The sequence below is a fragment of the Oryctolagus cuniculus genome, chromosome 3 (assembly GCF_964237555.1).
Source record: "Oryctolagus cuniculus chromosome 3, mOryCun1.1, whole genome shotgun sequence".
NCBI lineage: Eukaryota > Metazoa > Chordata > Mammalia > Lagomorpha > Leporidae > Oryctolagus > Oryctolagus cuniculus.
In genome coordinates this window covers 184075374-184093617 of record NC_091434.1, presented here as the reverse complement: position 1 = coordinate 184093617, position 18244 = coordinate 184075374, and the positions used below count along the sequence as shown (strand labels likewise).

Genomic DNA, 18244 nt, shown 5'->3' with positions numbered 1-18244 from the left:
GCAGTCCTTCCACCCTGAGCTGTAAGTGTCTCGTCCCGGGCTGAGGTGCCCCCTGGGAGTCCCTGACAGCCACGGTGGGGTGCCCGGCCCCTGCCTGCCTCCCTCACACCTGCTTTTCTCATGTCTGGGATATAGCTAGTCTGGAGAAGCCAGGTCCATGGAATTGCATTTAATCTGCAAAGCACACTTAGCTTTGAGTTTTCAGCAACGTAGCTACGCTTGAACTTTAACATCTTTTAAGGCACTGAGTGCCTTGTGAAGCCGAGAGCATGAGGAAATGAATCGTGTTACGTGGTACTGATTCTCAATGTCCAAATGCGCTTCTCTCTGCCTTGTAGAACTTCTATTTTGATTTCAAAATCGCGCTGAAAGTGACTTCATACTTGTCTTACTAGACTCTTGGTTCAGGGGGAGGTCATCTGTATCTTCTTACAAAAAGGAATACATTAAATTTTGTGGTTTCTAAATTTTTTAAAAAATTTACTTTAGCACTCATTTGAAAGGGAGAGTTAGAGAGAGACTGAGACCTTCCATCCCCTGGTTCACTCCCAAAATGGCTATAATGGCCAGCGTTGGGTCAGGCCCAACCCTGGAGCCTGGGACTCCATCCGGGTCTCCCATGTGAGTGCAGGGCCCAAGCACCTGGGCCATCTCCACTGCTTTCCCAGGTACATTAACAGGGAGCTGGATGGGAAGTGGAGCAGCCGGGACTCGACCAGTGCCCATATGGGATGCTGGTGTCACAGGCAGTGGCCTAAAATGCTTCCGCCATAATGCCAGCCCTGAGATTTTGTTCTTATCCTTATGCCTTCTTCTAACTTTTATGGTGGCAAGAAGAGAAATAATGTGTAAATCGAGAGGTTTCTATGTATATTTTGAGAGGGTGAGAGTAGTAAATGAAGCCACAGAGCATCGCCGGTCTCTCAATGGTTGTGTTCCTGATTGTTCCGTGGAGGTGGAGTCACTGCTGAGTCCTGGCCCTCATTCTCCTCTTCTGCCTCAACCTCCTTCCATAACATCCCTGTCTGTCCATTTTCTAAGCCATAGCCCAGCTGCTACTGAAGGATGAACCCAGATTCCACGTCTGTCATCTACTGCTAGCTGTGTGTCCACCCTCTCCAAGCCTCTGCTTCCTCACGTACAAGACAGGAGCACCAGGCTCGCTAATCACTGAGATCTGCTTGGCATGCATTCCCCAGCGATCGTCGCCAGCAGGAGGTCTGGCGCCCACCAGCGGGCCACCCCGCTGTTCTGCGCTTCGGAGGCAGGGTACCCGTTCCCTCTTAGTCTCTTAGGAAACCTCCTTCCCAGCCAAGAGCGGCAGGTGCCACGCCAGGCACCCCTTGGCCCTCTCTAGCACTGCTCCGGCAAGGAACTGCACTGAGATCCGCTCAAGCTCACTTCCTTGTTCGGGAAGGGTGAGAGCTGATAGGAGTGCAGTCTGGGCATGTGCTTCCTCCTCTTCCTCAGTAGATAAAACGCTCACAAAGAGCCAGAGCCTTTGTTCTAATTAGCAGAGGCCCCTTTGACTGACTGCCTGGAGCCGGCTTGGCAGCCAAGTTTTGTTTAGTCCTCCCCCACACCCCAATCTAAGTCCCTGGAGCAGTAGACACACCGGGACCACCTTACTTGGAGGCCACTGTCCCAGTCTAAGCAGAGGGAAGACTATGTAATAATCTTTATGACCATCTCCATCAGCAGAGTCAATGAATGAAAGGTGCCCAGTATCATAGTAAACGGAAGTGTTACTACTTTTTTTTTTTTGAGAACTATTGGCTATTTTCTCGAGACACCATGGAGCTGTTGTGTCTATGTTCTTGCATGGTCCACAAGAGAATGACTTTAGAGATTCCTTCATTTATTTGAAAGGTAGAGCATCAAAGGGGAGGGGGGAGAATCTTCCATCTACTGGTTCATGCCCCAAATGGCCACAACAGCCAGGGCTGCGCCAGGTTGAAGCCAGGATCTTGCACCTCCAGCTGGGTCTCCTATGTGGTGGCAGGCCCACTGCCTTCTCCAGTGCACCAGCAGGGAGCTGGATCAGAAGCAGCACACCCTAGACTTGAACTGGCACTCCACTCTCAGAAGTCAGTGTTGCAAGCGGTGTCAACCTGCTGCACCACCACACTGGCCCCTCACAAGGCAATTTCTTTTGGCTACAGCTTCATATTCTATTGTGCCTCTTAGCCCTTTCTCATAATAATATGCACATTCAGCTATAGCCCAAAATGCAAGGAATGCAGCCTGCAACTCCCGAGAAGAGCCAGAGGTCCTCATGTGTCTACCGCAGGCCGGCGGAGGACCACCGGGCTGGCCCGTCCCGTGTTCAGTACATGCTGCTCTCCCCATGCGAGCACACAATGCCAGAGTGCTGGTTTTCTTTCATGACTGCTCCTCGGGACTGTGATTCTTCAAAGATTACGCTTAGCTGGCCTAGTAAGAAGTGAGACCTTCACTGAAAAGACAACCTGGCTCATCTGTCCCAGAGAACCTTAGCAGTTGAGCCAGGAGGCCTCAAACGATTGCTTCTTCTCAGGACAGTGAATCCCAATTACTGGAGAAAACCCAAGAGCTGGCAAGACAAGGCGAAAAGCACTTGTTAGCTGTAATGCTGACAAACGATGATGCTAAACCACGTCACTCTCACACTCCAAGCGAACCATGAGCTCCATCCACCGTCTGTCCTGGCAGTTCCAGGGCTGGCCTAGTTTTCGGTGCACACAGAATAGCTGCACCATGAATGTCCCTAACTGGGTAACAGACACCACTCACAGCTGATCTTGCAAAACCCCTAAACATAAAACGTAGCAAACCCATAGAGATCTTGCCTGCTGCAGTGGAGCCACAGACTTCCAAGGCCTTGGCCAGCCCGTGTTGTAGACGGCAGCCATCAGCTACATGACCCCAGGGAGGGCTGGAGACAGGAGCCTCCATGAATTCAGTCCTGGTGTTCATCCGCGTCCTCCCACTCATCTTCCTACACATTCAGAGCGTGAGCACAGGACCCGAGCAAGGAAAGACAAAGGGGGCCTTGGGCTGGGCTCCTGTCCTCCCGCTGCCAGCACGAGCCTCGTCCCTCATCAGCAGAGGCAGACTCCACAGCCTCCAGCTCCTGTCTCCTTACCGCCCACCCTCCTCTCCAGCAACTCTCCACTTACTCTGCCCGCCTTTCCCTCCCTGCCTCACGGGGGAGCGGGGGACAAAGGCCTGTGGACTCCAGACAGGGACCACTCACTGAAGAAGACACACTCCTATTGAGAATTCACATGAAATGAAATGTCAGTCAGGGATGCAACGGAAGCATGAGTGATGACCCCAAATCAAGGAGACTAACAGGAACCACGAGGGAGAAACCGCAACCCACCCTCGACATGCAATCATCAAAGTGGGGAGACCCAGACTCGTGGAAACAGGAGGAAACCCTGGTGAAACCTGTCGACGGATTCCTGACAGATGATACCCTGACGAGTCTTCACATCCCTCTAAAATACGGTGCATGGCTGATGCTATCCCCTGGATAGCAAGGTCTGACCCCATCACACATCCCAGCAGGACTCTTCCCCGAGGCTGGAGGCTGCTCCCACCAGCACGGTCGGCCAGGTGTCCTCGACTCCTGGTGATGACGGCCCAACGTGGCCCAGCAAGCTCGTGGTCAGTAAGGGTTCCATGTCTTTGAAATGTGAATTGTCGCAGGTCAGATTTCTTCAATTCCAGGCTCTAAACAACATTTTTAATCTAAATATGAAGCTTTATAGTTATTATCTATTGATTTTCATCTTGTTGTTTATCCAGCATTCAAATATGTCCAGATTAAATGCTTAGGGTTTTTTTTTTTTAAAGATTTATTTATTTATTTGAGAGGTAGAGTTACAGACAGTGAGAAGGAGAGACAGAGAGAAAGGTCTTCCTTCCGTTGGTTCATCTGGTTCACTCCCCAGATGGCCGCAACAGCCAGAGCTGTGCTGATCCAAAGCCAGGAGCCAGGTGCTTCCTCCCAGTCTCCCACGTGGGTGGAGGGGCCCAAGGACTCAGGCCATTTTCCACTGCTTTCCCAGGCCACAGCAGAGAGCTGGACATGAAGTGGGGCAGCCAGGACTAGAACTGGCGCCCATATGGGATGCCGGCACCACAGGTGGAGGACTAACCTACTGCACCACGGAGTCGGCCCCTTAGGGTTGTTAAAGTATTTTAAAAATTGAGATTGCCTCCACACACAAGCCTGGAGTGTCGAGCTCAGTGTGTTTGTACACGTATGCACCAAGGGGACCACCACCCAGCTCAAACGCAGCACACTCTCAGCACCCCAGAGGTCCCTCACGCCTCTTTCCCAGTCAAGCTTCCCACCACCAGAGCAGGCATTCCTCTGGTCACAGCCACTAACGATTTGTTCTCCCTGCTCTTGAACTTCATGTAAACGGAAACTTGGAGTACAAGTCCTTTCGTTCTGCCGCCTTTTGTTCAACCCAGTGTCTTGTGAGATTCACCCACATCCCACATTAAAATGAATATAGCTCACTTTTTATTGCTAATAGTCTAATGTATAAAGTATCAGAATTTGCTCCTCTACTGTCACACGTTCAGACTATTTCCAGTTTTGCAAGACTGTGAATCACGTTGACATGAACATACTGAGAGTGCTCCTTGGGGCATGTTCCCGGGCGCGGAACGCTAGGTCACAGGGGCAGGTGCGTACTGGGCTTTTGTGCAAGCTGCCAAGCTGCTGTTCTCCGAAGAGACCGAGCCTCGCTAGACTCCCAGTGGTACTGACACAGAGTTCTAGTTGTTCTGCATCTCAGCCAAACACCATCTTGTCACTGCTCTGAGTTTTATGTCACTCTGCTGGTGGCGAGGAAGAAGTGGTAGTTCACTGTGCTCTTAATATACGCTGTCGGGTGGGTACAGACGCTAAGCCGCTCCTCGTGTGCTCACTGGCCATTCGCACATCCTCCATGTGATGTGCCTGTTAAGTCTGTGCCAATTTTTTTAAAAGGTATCTGATTTTTCTGGTGGATTTATTGTCGTTCTTCTTAGGTCTTTGTAAGTCTTTTGTCACGTAAGTTCACTGTGGGTATCTTCCCCCAGTCTTTGGTTGGTGTGCTCACTTTTGTAAAAATTTCTATATATTTATTTTATGAGAAAGAGCTTCCATCTGTGGGTTCGCTCCCCAAAGGACTGCAATTGCCAGAGCTGGGGTAGGCCAAAGCCAGGAGTCAGGAACTCAACCCAGACATGCCATGTGGGCGACAGGGACCCAAGTACTTGGGCCATCATCTGCTACCTCCCATGGTGTGCATTAGCGAGAAACTGGAATCAGAAGCAAAGCTTGGACTCAAATCCAGGCACTTCAATATGTGACGTGGGAGTTTCAATCAGAAATTTAACAGCCAGGCCAATGCCCATCCCGGCTCACTTTCTTAAATATATCCTTATTGGGGGCTTGTACTGTGACATAGTAGATCAAGCCTCTGCCTGCTGCACTGGCATCCCATACGGGTGCCGGTTTGTGTCCTGGATGCTCCTCTTCCAATCCAGCTCTCTGTGTATGGCCTGGGAAAAAAAGTGGAAGATGGCCTAAGTGTCTGGGCCCTTGCACCCACATGGGAGGCCTGGAAGAAACTCCAGGCTTATGGCTCCGGTTCCACTCAGCTTCAGCCATTGCTGCCACTTCGGGAGTGAATCAACAGATGGAAGACCTTTCTCTCTGTTTCTTCCTCTCTAACTCTACCTCTCAAATAAAATATAAATCTATACATCTGTATATATAGATACCCCTTGTTAATAAAGTCCCCTCTATCAAAAATTTTTTTCACAATATTGCTTTTGTTACTATGTTTAAGAAGTCTTGGCTACTTCTAAGGTCACAAAGATATTCTAGAAGTTTTATTATATTACCATTTGCTATTGAGACCAGGACCCATCTCCAACTAACCTCAAGATTCATTTTTTGTTTGCTTTTGATATCCAAATGCCACAGGAGCATTCATTAAAAAGAATACTCTTTCCCCACTGAATTAAACAGCACCTTTGTCATAAATCAAGAGGTCACAGACAATATGTACATATCTGCTTCTGGGCTCTCTATTCTGCTCTGTTGTTCTACTTGCTTATCTTTGTACCAATACGATACTCCCTTAAAAATTACAGCTTTATAATAAATCTTGAAAGATGGCAGTGCAATTTCTCCTGGTTGCTCCGGGTTCTTTGGTCCCACTTTTATGTTAGAGTCAGCCTGTCGATTTTTGAAGAATGACATCTTAATAACAGGGAGTCTTCCAAACCATGAACATGCACTCTGCCTATTTTGCTCTTCTAAAATCTATCTTAGCAATGTTTGGCAGGTTCAGCAGAGAGGCCTTGTATATCCTTTGTTAAACTTGTCTCTAGGTATTTGATAGCTTTGCAATTTTTGTAAATTGTACTTTTTAATTTTCACTTTCCTGTTGTTTGCTGCCCCTATGCAGAAACGAAATAGTTGCTTGTGTATCAAACCTGCATTCAACAGTCCAGGAAGTACAATATTCATTCTAACGGCTTACTTGTAGCTATTTCCTGGATTTTCTGTTATAAAAGTGTGTCTTCTATGAACAGAATCAACTTTACTTCCTCCATTCCAGTTCTTATATATTTCATTTTCCTTGCCTTATCACACTCTACAATGTCACACGGAAATGGGGCAGTGGACCTGCTGCCTCAGGGAGCATTGAGCACTTCACCACTGAGCATGTTATCAGCTCAAGTTTCTTTGGTAAGCGGCATTCATCAGGGTGAGAAGGCCCTTATCCATTGAGAGCTGTCGCCACAGATGCATCAAATTTCTTTTCTTTTTTTAAAATTTTTTTTGACAGGCAGAGTGTACAGAGAGAGAAAGAGAGAGAGAGAGAGAGAGAGAGAGAGGTCTTCCTTTTGCCGTTGGTTCACCCTCCAATGGCCGCTGTGGCCAGCACGCTGCGGCTGGCGCACCGCGCTGATCCGATGGCAGGAGCCAGGTTCTTCTACTGGTCTCCCATGGGGTGCAGGGCCCAAGCACTTGGGCCATCCTCCACTGCACTCCCGGGCCACAGCAGAGAGCTGGCCTGGAAGAGGGGCAGCCGGGACAGAATCCGGGGCCCCGACCGCGACTAGAACCCGGTGTGCCGGCGCCGCAAGGTGGAGGATTAGCCTAGTGAGCCGCGGCGCCGGCCCAGATGCATCAAATTTCAACGGACCTTTTCTGCATTTGTTGAGATGTTCATGCAGCCAGTTCCACTGAGTCTCAGAGGATGCACCTCTGGAGTGAGTCCCACCTGCTCTTGATGAATTCTTCCTTTCATATAGCAGTGTATTCTATTAGTGCTATTCTGTTTAGGACTTTACATCTGTGCTTGTGAGAAATATCCACCTATAAGTTCCCTTTTTAAAAAAAATTTTTTTGAAAGGCAGAGGTACGGGGGAGGGGTGAGAGGGGAGAGGGAGGGAGAGAGGGAGGTCGGCCGGTCTTCATCTGCTGGTTCACTCCCCAGATGGCCACAATGGCCAGAGCTGTGCCGATCCAAAGCCAGGAGCCAGGAGCTTCTTCCAGGTCTCCCACATGGGTGCAGGGGCCCAAGGACTTGGGCCATCTTCTACTGCTTTCCCAAGCCATGGCAGAGAGCTGGACTGGAAGAGGTGCAGTAGGGACTCAAACCAGCACCCACATGGGATACCGACAGCTTTACCCACTAAACCACAGAGCAGGCCCCCCACCTGTAAGTTCTTTCTCGTCTTTGTCAGGTTTGGGATCAGCTTATGCTGTCCCAGGAGATGTTCCAGATAAATGTTCAATTGCGATTCCATAAACATCAATCTTTTTGACTGTGATTTCTACAAACAGTAATTATGAAAGTAATAACAGAATGTTCAATTCTACTGAGCTAAGTGTAGAGGCCTGCGGTTCTCCATTTGATTCCAGATTGATAGAGTTCTGTGTTTGGTTGTTTGACCGGCCAGGAAATCACCCAGCGGAATTCCTTACCAACCCCTGGCTTCTCTTTGCCCATAAGAATGTCCTCGGCCAACATAAAACGCTTTGCCTCCCACATAGAGAGAACCACCCTCCACCAGGGAAGAGCGAGGTCACCGTGGCAGCATTTGTCCCTGAAGCTGCACTGACCCCGGTGCACTTTCTTTTTTAAGTGGACTAAGGTGTTATTGTACAGGGGCTTCGCCACGCGTGCAGTCACACGAGGGTCCTCCAGAGACCGTCCTCTCGGCCGTGTTCTGAATGGACAGGCAAGGGGGAAGGGGGGAGAGGAAAGAGCTCAAGAGGAGAAGGAGCTCCTGGAGAGGGGATGGCCTGGTCGAGGCGCCGACAGGGTCACCGTGTTCCTGGGACCGCTCTGAATGCTTGAAATACATGAGCTCAGTGAATCATCTCACTCACTGAAAAATTCTAGGAGTCACCCTCGACTCCGGGCTCCCGCCGACCCCACACCCAGTGATCTGGAAATCCAAGACTCTGCCTCCCAAAGCATCCCAGGTCTGACCCCTTGCTGGGCTGCCACCGTCCTCTCCCTCATAATGGTTCTCCCTGCCTCCATCCTGGCTCCCCCAGTCTCTTCTTAACACCAAAGCAGAGCGATTGCCTAAAACAGAAGTCAGCTGGAGTCACACTTCCACTCCAACCCTAGTGCAGATATTTAGAGCAGCAGCTTGGAACACATGCGTCCCACGCCAGAATGCCTGACTTCAAGCCCTAGCGCCACCTCCAAGTCCAGGGCCCTCTACTGTGCATGTGGGGCAGCAGGCGATGGCCCGAGTCCCTGGGTCCCTGCTATGCACGCGAGGGTCTGGACAGAGCTCCTGGCTCCTGGTTTCAGCCCCAGCTTTGGGGAGTGAACCAGCGGCTTCTCATGTCCAAACACAAGCAAACGATTCCGCCATGGCTTCCCCTCACTCGGAGCCGCAGTCCGACCAGGCCCCGGAGGGCCTCCACCCGCCCCTCTCCTGACTTCCCCGACCTCCCTCTGCATTCCCCTCCAGCCCCACGCCTCAGCATCTTTGCGGTAATGGTCCCCTGCCTGGGACTTGACTCTCCCTCCCAGCTCCTCCGAGGCTTTGCTCAAACTCGCCGATGCTGACTGCCGCTCCCCTGGCGCACCATGCCACACCCCGCTCTCCCGTACAGCTGACGTCTGCCTCCTACCAGGCGGCGGGCTCCGTGTGCCTCACGGCCTGAACCCCGGCTCCGAGTCAGGGCCAGCACTTGCCAGGCCTGCGACAAGCACTCTGAGGGAAGCCTCACGGCCACCCTGAGAGGCACCTCTATCTCCACTGTCAGAGGCGGAGCCTGAGGCCAGGGAGGGGAGTTCTAAAGGTCACACAAAGCCCCAAGACTTGAACCAGGGGTATGGCTCTGGGGACAATGCTCCTCCTACCTCACTGTCCTGCAAAGCCCAGGGTAGGAAACGAAAGACAGCCCGTGCCACACGGCCCCTCGCCTTGTCTCAAGCACTGGGGTGTAAGAGCTCCTTCAGGCTGCAGGCTTCGCGCTGCACTCAGAAGGGGGCGGGGCCTGGCCACCTGGACAAGTCAGGGGGTCTGTAAGGAAAACCCACGGGACAGGGTGCAGCTGTGCTCTCGGAGGAACCAGCGCCCACGGCTGGGGAAAGCAGAGGTGCGGGAGGCTGCGGGCAGGGCAGTCAGGAGGGGCCGAGCCCATGGGGCCCTCAGCCAGGTCGACGGCTGGCGATGCACAGGCTGACTGATGAGAGGTCAGCGCCGCGGCTGGGCGCAGGATTTCAGCTGAGGCAAAGGACAGCCGCCAGGCGGGGTCTGGGGTAGAACAGGTTCCTCAAACTTCTCTGGCTGATCTACAGTGAGAACCACACTTTTGGTCTGGACACAGAACATGCTGACGTGCAGGCACGCGCGCGCACACACACACACACACACACGCACAACCCCATCTAGAACAAGTTCAACAACAAAACACCCTTGCTTCGTGGAACGCCCTCTGCATTTTCTATCCTAGTTCTTGTTCTCGCTCTACTGAACGCTGGTTGCCACTCACTGCATTGATTTTGCACTAGTTTCAGCTCGCAGTGTGCAAACTCCTGGCCAGAGAGGTGCAGGAGGCGCGTCTGTGGCACAGGACTGGGCTGGGGAGCCCTGCTGCCCTGCTCCCAGCCCAGAGCCCCCTCCCGCCCAACACGCCCAGATCCATCAGAGTCGGGCCTCACTGCTTTGGCAAAACTCCCCTGCGCGAAGGCATTGCTGCGTAACTCTCACCAAGAAACGTGCGGGGACGGGCTCTTCTGACACCTAGAAGGGAAGACGTTACTCTAACCGACGCCCTTGAAGTTTGCCACCAAAAAACAGCAAATTCTAGGGACACTTCTAGGTGGACGGGAGAGGGGTCTATGGCTGGGGGGGGGTACAGGGTCACGCTGACACAACGCATGGAGGGCAGGCCTTATCCCTAAGGTGCGAGGCACAGCACGGCGTGAACAGAGTCCCTGGTCTTAAGGAGAGATGCAGAACCCAGCCAGTCTTGCCTCTCCCCTGCCACTTCCTCCTCCTCATCAGAACCCCACAGACCACCACCCCACTTTCCTGCCGCTGAAACGCTCGGCAGCAAGGCGCAGGGCTGGGCTTTGCTGCCCGATAAAGCCGCACAAAGTGTGATTTTCTCCTTTGACTCTGGAACCTAAACAAACGGATTATGTTCCAAAAATTCCATAAAACCATAATTTAGTGGCCATGGCACTCCTAAATAATTTCATTCTAAATATAGAGAGGTATTCCTCGGCAGAAAAATCTCCCAGCAGCTTGATTCTAATATATAATTAAATCCTCCCCAGACACTTCGCAGTTATGTTTTATGGCTTATTTTGAGTGTTCATATTTTATCAGAAAATTATAATTTTCCTCTAAATAGGAGTTTTTACAAGGCTTTTGAATTATGATGGCTGGCTTCATGTTTCAACTATAATTAAAACCGTGAAAAGAAATAGCGCAACCGCACAGCCCACGTGACTCCCACATGCTCGCTCTCCGGGCCTCGGCTCCCCTCGCCCTGCAGCCCTGGCGCCAGGGCCCGTTTCTGACCACTCGGGAGAGCTGGCAGAGCGGGGAACAGACAGCCCGGGAAGAAGCGAGGCGGCAGCTGTGGACATCTTTGCAGGGCCCAGGCTCAGCTCCAGCGCCTGCGGACCACCACCCCCCCCGCCCCGCCCCCTCCAGGACACTCACCTTCCCACCAGCCGAAAGGGCATCGGTGCGTCCCCAGGCCGACTCCACCTCCTCCAGGCTGTCAACCCCACGAGGGCCACAGCAGTCTGAACCGTGACCGGAGGGCTCAGAGCAGCTGCACAGGCCACGGACGGGGCCTGCAACCAGAGAAGTTCTCTCAGTGCGGGAGGCGGGCCACCCAGGTCCGGGTGTCGGCAGGGCTGCCACGCGAGGCTTCTCCCCTGCAGACAGCTGGCTTCTCCAGGGGCCTTCATGCCGTCTTTGCTCAGTGCAGGGCTGTGTTCCAATCTCCACTTCTTCTTTTTTTTAAAAAAAGAAAGATTTAAGTTTTTGAAACGCAGAGTTACAGAGAGAGAAGGAGAAACAGAGAGGGGGAGAGAGATCGACCTTCCATCCCCTCGGTTCACTCCCCAAACGGCCAGGAGCGTCAGCGGGGTCTCCCAGGTGGGCGGCAGGAACTCAAGCACCTGAAGCATCTCCCACTGCTTCCCCAGGCCATGAGCGGGCAGCTGGAGCAGAAGTGGGGCAGCCGGGGCTTGAACCGGCGCCCATACGGGATGCTGGTGTCGCAGGTGGTGGCCTAACCCACTATGCCACACGCTGGCCCCCTCCTCTCTCCTTACAGGATACCAGCTGTGTTGGACTAAGGCCCACCTGGACGACATCCCTGATCCTTTATTCCTGTTAACAGCCCTGCCCCCAAGCACGGTCCCAGAGGCTCCGGAGTCAGGACTTCAACACGTGATGCACACTTCAGCCCATAACACACAAACCTGTGCTGGCTGAGAAAGGAACACTGCCACAGGTGTCCTGGAAGCAGCTGTCCCGGGACGCGCTTCTCACAGACCCCTTACCCACTCCCCACACACCAAGGGCCCAGACACCCGCGCCTGTCGGCTCCGGGCCCGCCCTCACCAATCCAGCCAGCCAAAGCCCTGCCGCAGCGTTCAGATGTGACCCTCTGAACCGGGGACGCGACCCTCGGTGAGGGACTGCAGGGCAGAGGCCCCTGCGCTGTTCCCGTGACGCCGGCCACACGGTGACAGGGGGCAGGGCCTGCGGAGCCCACCCATCTGCCGCCCCGGGCCTCAGCCGCCCTGTAGATCAGAGGTGGGTCTTGTCCGCTGTGCCCTAACCCTGTGTTTGCTACCCACAGGCCTCCGGGCTGGAGCCCAAGCTGGTGGCTGACAGCGCTCTGTTCTTGCGGGACAAGCGGTGGGAAGAGGTCAGGGGTGTGCTGACTGCGGCTCTCCACCCCGAGAGGCTGAACGAGGTAAGACACAGAGACTGCTCTCTCCAGGCCGCTCTGTTGCTCTCCACAGCCAGATTCACTTGCCCTAGGTGCGCCGCTTCCCCGGGCGGCAATCCGCCGGGCCTTCAAACCTCTCCCGCACGTCCAGGCTCCCCGAGCCGACAGGGGCTGCAGGCACTGGCGCCGGCCCCGGGAGAAAGCTGCAGGGGCACTGCCACGCTGCCCTGTGCCGCGGACCCTCTGCGGTCCTGTTGAAACGCGCTTCTGATCCGGGCACTGGGGGAGGGGGGCCTGCGAGTCTGGGCTTCTAATGCCTCCCCGGTGCAGGCGCCGTCTCTGCGCGGCGAGCCTCACTTCTCATGGCGGGGAGCTGAGAACAGACGATGGCACCTGGCACCCTAGAAATCCTGGCGAGTCTGGGGGAAGCGCCGTCGGTCGTGGATTATTGTGGAGGAGAGGGGCGGGTCTTGCCCATGTCTAGGCCTAGGCCGACCCAGGAGAGCGGCCAGCTCTTCCCAGCCTGGGCCCCCTCCCTTCCTGCCCCAGTGGCCCAGTCTTGACCCCTTTCAGCCTCCTCCCAAGTGGCTGCTTGTGCCGCCGCCCCCCCCCCCACCGGGCTGTGCCTGCCCCTGACCACTGGGCTCTCAGCGGCTGCTTGTGCCCCCCCCACCGGGCTGTGCCTGCCCCTGACCACTGGGCTCTCAGCGGCTGCTTGTGCCCCCGACCGGGCTGTGCCTGCCCCTGACCACTGGGCTCTCAGCGGCTGCTTGCGCCCCCCCCCACCGGGCTGTGCCTGCCCCTGACCGCTGGGCTCTCAGCGGCTGCTTGTGCACCCCCCCCCCCCCCCGGGCTGTGCCTCGCACACCTGAATGCTGCAAACCCGAGCAGCCTCTTTTTTTTTTTTTTTTTTTGACAGGCAGAGTTAGACAGCGAGACAGAGAGACAGAGAGAAAGGTCTTCCTTCCGTTGGTTCACCCCCCAAATGGCCGCTATGGCTGGAGTTGTGCCCATACGAAGCCAGGAGCCAGGTGCTTCTCCTGGTCTCCCATGGGGTGCAGGGCCCAGACACTCAGGCCATCCTCCACTGCCTTCCCGGGCCACAGCAGAGAGCTGGCCTGGAAGAGGGGCAACCGGGACGGAATCTGGCACCCCGACCGGGACTAGAACCCCTAGAACCCGGGGAGCAGCCTTCTAAGGGGTTGCTCTAAGGGGAGTCTCCAAAGCCTGGCCCCAAAACGCAGGGCTCCGCAGGCCCGGGTAGTGAAAGCAAGCCGCTCCGAGCTCACCACAGGGCGCTCCCGCGAGCAGGTAAGTCCTCGAGGGGCTCCCTCGGGAGCCTCTCCGTGCCCCCACGGCCCAGCCTGCGTGTGCAGCGCGAGCTCCCCTCACGGGCCGGCCGGGCGCCCGCGGAGCCGTCCTGCCTGGTCACAGGCTGACTTCGCCGCGAGCACCCCCATTCTACAGACGAGGAGACTGAGGCACACAGGCTGTGCGCCAGGTTCGAATCCTGCACACGCCTCCATGGGGCGGCTTCTCCCCTCACCAGCGGCCGCCCGGGGCCCTGAGGTAAGGGAGCGGCGCTCCCGCGGGGTCGGAAGCAACTGCCCTACCTTGGCCGAGGTGTGGAGCCAAACCCGAGTTGGTCACCGGGCTGGCGGCCGTGGCTGCCCGCGCATGCTCCGTTCTCTCCCCGCCCCTCAGCCTGGAGACACCGCACACCTGCTGCTGCGGGGCCCGCACCTGCGGCTGCCGGGCCCGCACCGGGGAGTCCCGACTCCGCTGCTTGGTGTGGGGCGCAGCCTGGGTCGGAGGCGCTGAGGGCTCCCCGCGAAGGAGCAGGAGGAGGGGCGCACCCGCACCTGCCGGGAGGCTCAGCCTGGGGGTCAAGCTGCCTCCTGCGTGCGGGGGCCCAGAGCAGAGTCCCCGCTGCGCGGCTTCCGGTCCAGCTCCGGCTGATGCCCCCAGGAAGGCGGAGTACCCGGGCCCGGGCTCCCGCTCCAGGATGGAGCTGCTGGCTCCTGCTTGGGTCTGGCCCAGCCCTGGCTGTTGCGGCCATTTGGGGAGTGAACCAGCCCACGGAAGATCTCTCTCCGTCACTCTGCCTTTCAAGTAAATAGAATAAATCTTAAAAAAAGAAAAATGAGAAAGGAGGAAAGTTTTATTTAACTCGTGAACTGCTTTGTCAAAATAAAGTAAAATGATGTATCAAACTGTTGGCTTTTAGAGTAACAAGAGTATCCTCGAAAAACAGAAAAAGTAGGTACCGAAGACACAGAGACTGAGACATGGAGACAGCTCAGAAATTCGGAGCCGCAGTGCTCGGCTGCATGTCCCTGAGTTGGTTTTCCAAGAAATAGCTTTGAACCATCCAACTCCCCGTCCTTTCTGAATTCCCAAGTAGCTTCCGGACTTCTGTTATCAGACTGCAGAGTTGATTCTTGCAATGAAGGCTTGTTTTCCTTTGGAATTCTGAGGTTTTTCCTTTTAACCGTGGCAGCTCCAGTCTTTGTCTACCTGTGTCTTAAACATCACTAATATTCAACAGCTGTCCCTGGCACTGCTTTTCTTTAGGTGGATATTTATCCACTTTTTATGTATATGGCTATTAGGCTGCCCCAGTCAACAATGCTTGAAACTCGCTTTAGAATCTGCATTGTAGGAGCAGGTATTTAGCCAGGAGTTAAGACCCTGCATGCTGGTCTCAGTTTCCAGCCCGGCTCCTGACTCCTGCCGGTGCAGATCCTGGGAAGCCACAGTGTTGGGTTCCTGCCACCCACATGACAGATCTGGGTTGAGTTCCCAGTTCCCACATCCTGGCTTTGGCCTCAGCCCAGCCCACTGCAGGCATGTGGGGGGTAAACTAGCAGATGGGAACTCTCTCTCTGTCTTTCTCTGTCTCCCTCTCTTTCCCCCTCCCTAATGAATTCGTATATAAAATGTTAAATTAGCATTGTATCATGAAGTCGATGTTTCTTTACAATAAAATTTATGTGGGGCTGAAGTCTCACCACAGACACACGTCACCGTTGAAAGCCAGTGCCTGATTGTCACAGCCCCAGTTCAGGAAGAAGGGACCATCAGAATCATCATCCATGACAGGAAAGTTTCGGGCTTTATTTTAATAATTCCCGAGCATTTCTAAGAAAACAACTGGTTGGGGCCAGCATGGTGCCACAGCGGGTGAAGCCGCCACCTTCAGTGCCAGCATCCCACGTGAGCACCAGCTGAAGTCCCGGCTGCTCCACTTCCCATCCAGCTCCCTGCTAACACCCCTGGAAAAGCAGAAGATGGCCCAAGTGCTTGGGCCCCTGCCACCGACTTGGGAGACCAGGATGGAGTTCTAGGTTTCGGCCTGGCCTAGACCTGGCCATTGCAGCCATCTGGGGAGTGAACCAGTGGATAGAAGATCTCTCTCTCTCTCTCTCTCTCTCTCTCTCCCTCCCTCCCTCCCTCCTCCTCCTCCTCCTCTCTCTGTAACTCTGCCTTTCAAATAAATATATCTAAAAAATCTGATATTTTTGTGAGGGAAAATGTTTTTCAATTTTTAAATTTACATAAGGTAAAGAAATTTCATGAATTTTACACAGATTTAGGAGCATGGTGTTACTTCCCACCCGGCTCTCCCTCTCACCCACGCTCCCCCCCCCTTCCTTTCTTATTTTTCATTTAATTTTTATAACGACATACTTTCAGTTTATTTTATAATCATAAACTTAGCCCTCCACTAAGTAAAGAATTCAAGTAGTAAGAAGAAAAAACACTATTTCTTAAGAGTAGACACAAGGGCTGTCAATAAAAATCAAATAATAAATAATGATGATAATTAAATAATAATCAAATCTCAAAATGTCGATTTTGCTCACATACATTATGGGTTTTTTTGTTTGTTTGTTTGTTTGTTTTTTTTTTTGACAGGCAGAGTGGACAGTGAGAGAGACAGAGAGAAAGGTCTTCCTTTGCCATTGGTTCACCCTCCAATGGCCGCCACAGCCAGTGCGCTGCGGCCGGCGCACCGCGCTGATCCGATGGCAGGAGCCAGGTGCTTCTCCTGGTCTCCCATGGGGTGCAGGGCCCAAGCACCTGGGCCATCCTCCACTGCACTCCCTGGCCACAGCAGAGAGCTGGCCTGGAAGAGGGGCAACCAGGACAGAATCCGGCGCCCTGACCGGGACTAGAACCCGGTGTACCGGTGCCGCAAGGCGGAGGATTAGCCTAGTGAGCCGCGGCGCCGGTCACATTATGTTTTTTTAACCTGCCACTCCATTCCCCCAAAGGATTCCTGTTTTTAAAGGGGCAACCAGGAAATTTAGATTTTTATAGTCTTGTGCTAGGTCCTTTACCCAAGACCATGAGTGAATAACCCCATGGTTGTGTACAAGTTTACTGTAGATCGGGGAGTAAATATATTTAACTTCAGGACACACTCGTGATGCTAAATTAGTACTTCTCTGAGGGAAAATATAAATGATGGAATCCCCTGGGGGCCCAATTAGCCCTGGTTTTATTTTTACATTTTATAACTCATCTGAAGGAGAGAGAACACAGTGAAATCTATACATTCGTGGGTTCCTCTAAGCTCTTCTGGGTTGACAAATATTAAACCAATAGGATAACTTCCTGAGACTCCTCTAGGATCGTGTAAGTTAGCACAGAACTGGCAGGTGGCTTTCTGTGTGAGCAAGAATGAGAGCACACTGAGGAGAAGAGGCATCCGGAGTGTGCTCGGGATGATGCACCTCAGGCTGTGGATTACCTCCAAGGAAAAGGATTGACAATGACCGACAGGCCCCCAGGGTCAAGTGCATCTGGTGAAATACTGAAACCATCTTCTCGGGGAGTTAGCATACCGCAGGCTTGGGCCAGGCTGCCGTAAATAAATCCACTGACCTTTTTAATTCTGGGCTCGAAACCATCCTCAAAAGGTGAAAACAAGAGTAGCTACAGGGCCCTTGGGAGAAACAGGGCCACAGGACCTAAGCCTTTGCGGGTGACTTCTGGGGGGACCCCCATCTCCCAGAGTCTGGAGCAGAAGGCAAGCTCCAGGTTGGGTGGACCAATATGGCAGCTCATATATCCCCCATCCCCCAGGCCCAGGATGAGTGATGGGCATGTCCCCGCTCAGTCACATAACTGAGAGCTGATGGTGGAGACCAGGCAGCTCTACAGGGAGCGCGGGAGGACGTCATTGTCACCCCGTGCAGAGAAAACCAGACCAGTGGGGGAGGCTGGCGGGGAGCAGGCGCTGAGCGGGGCTCTCCGCCCAGTGCTCCACTTTGCACTCGGGTGTGTGCCGTCAGGAAGGCACCCAGTGATGTGCGGCTCCTAAAGGTGGAGGCAGATGTGGCCGTTGCCCCCGGGGGCCTTTCCTGCCGTGGAGAAGACGTGTCGCTCAAGAATGACTACAATTTTCAAAACTCTCAGTCGCTAGGGCCAGCCTGTGAGAAGTGCGCGGCTGTGTTCAGTGCCAGTCACACACAGGGCTCTGAGGCACAACACCGCTTGCCAATAGTGCCAGAGCGAGCAGCTTCCTCGGGGCCGCCCGGCCTCCAGCAGTCTATTTTTAATATTTGCTTTCATTTCTTAATCCTCCTGAACAATAAAAATGAAAGTCATTATAATCAAGTGTGGCTGCGGTAATAAATACCTCACAGTACAAAAACACATTGTCCCCGCCTGACCAGTTGCCCATTTTCCAGAGTGTCTGGGCATTTATCTACCAGCAAGAGGCCGTTATCCTGCCACGCAGTGGTGTTCCACTGACACCTAATCTCCTAATTAAAATCG

The 18244-nt window shown here is 53.8% G+C and overlaps 1 protein-coding gene across 3 annotated transcripts in view; it reads left to right on the top strand.

The window, feature by feature from the left end:
* The window catches only part of TBXAS1 (thromboxane A synthase 1), a 196494-nt gene that overhangs the window by 109418 nt on the left and 68832 nt on the right, over positions 1-18244 (top strand). For all 3 annotated transcript variants that reach the window (XM_070071414.1, XM_070071415.1, XM_051835662.2), the window contains exon 5: positions 12365-12481. In XM_070071414.1, the coding sequence (XP_069927515.1) occupies positions 12365-12481 (117 nt within the window). The remainder of the gene's footprint in view (positions 1-12364; positions 12482-18244) is intronic.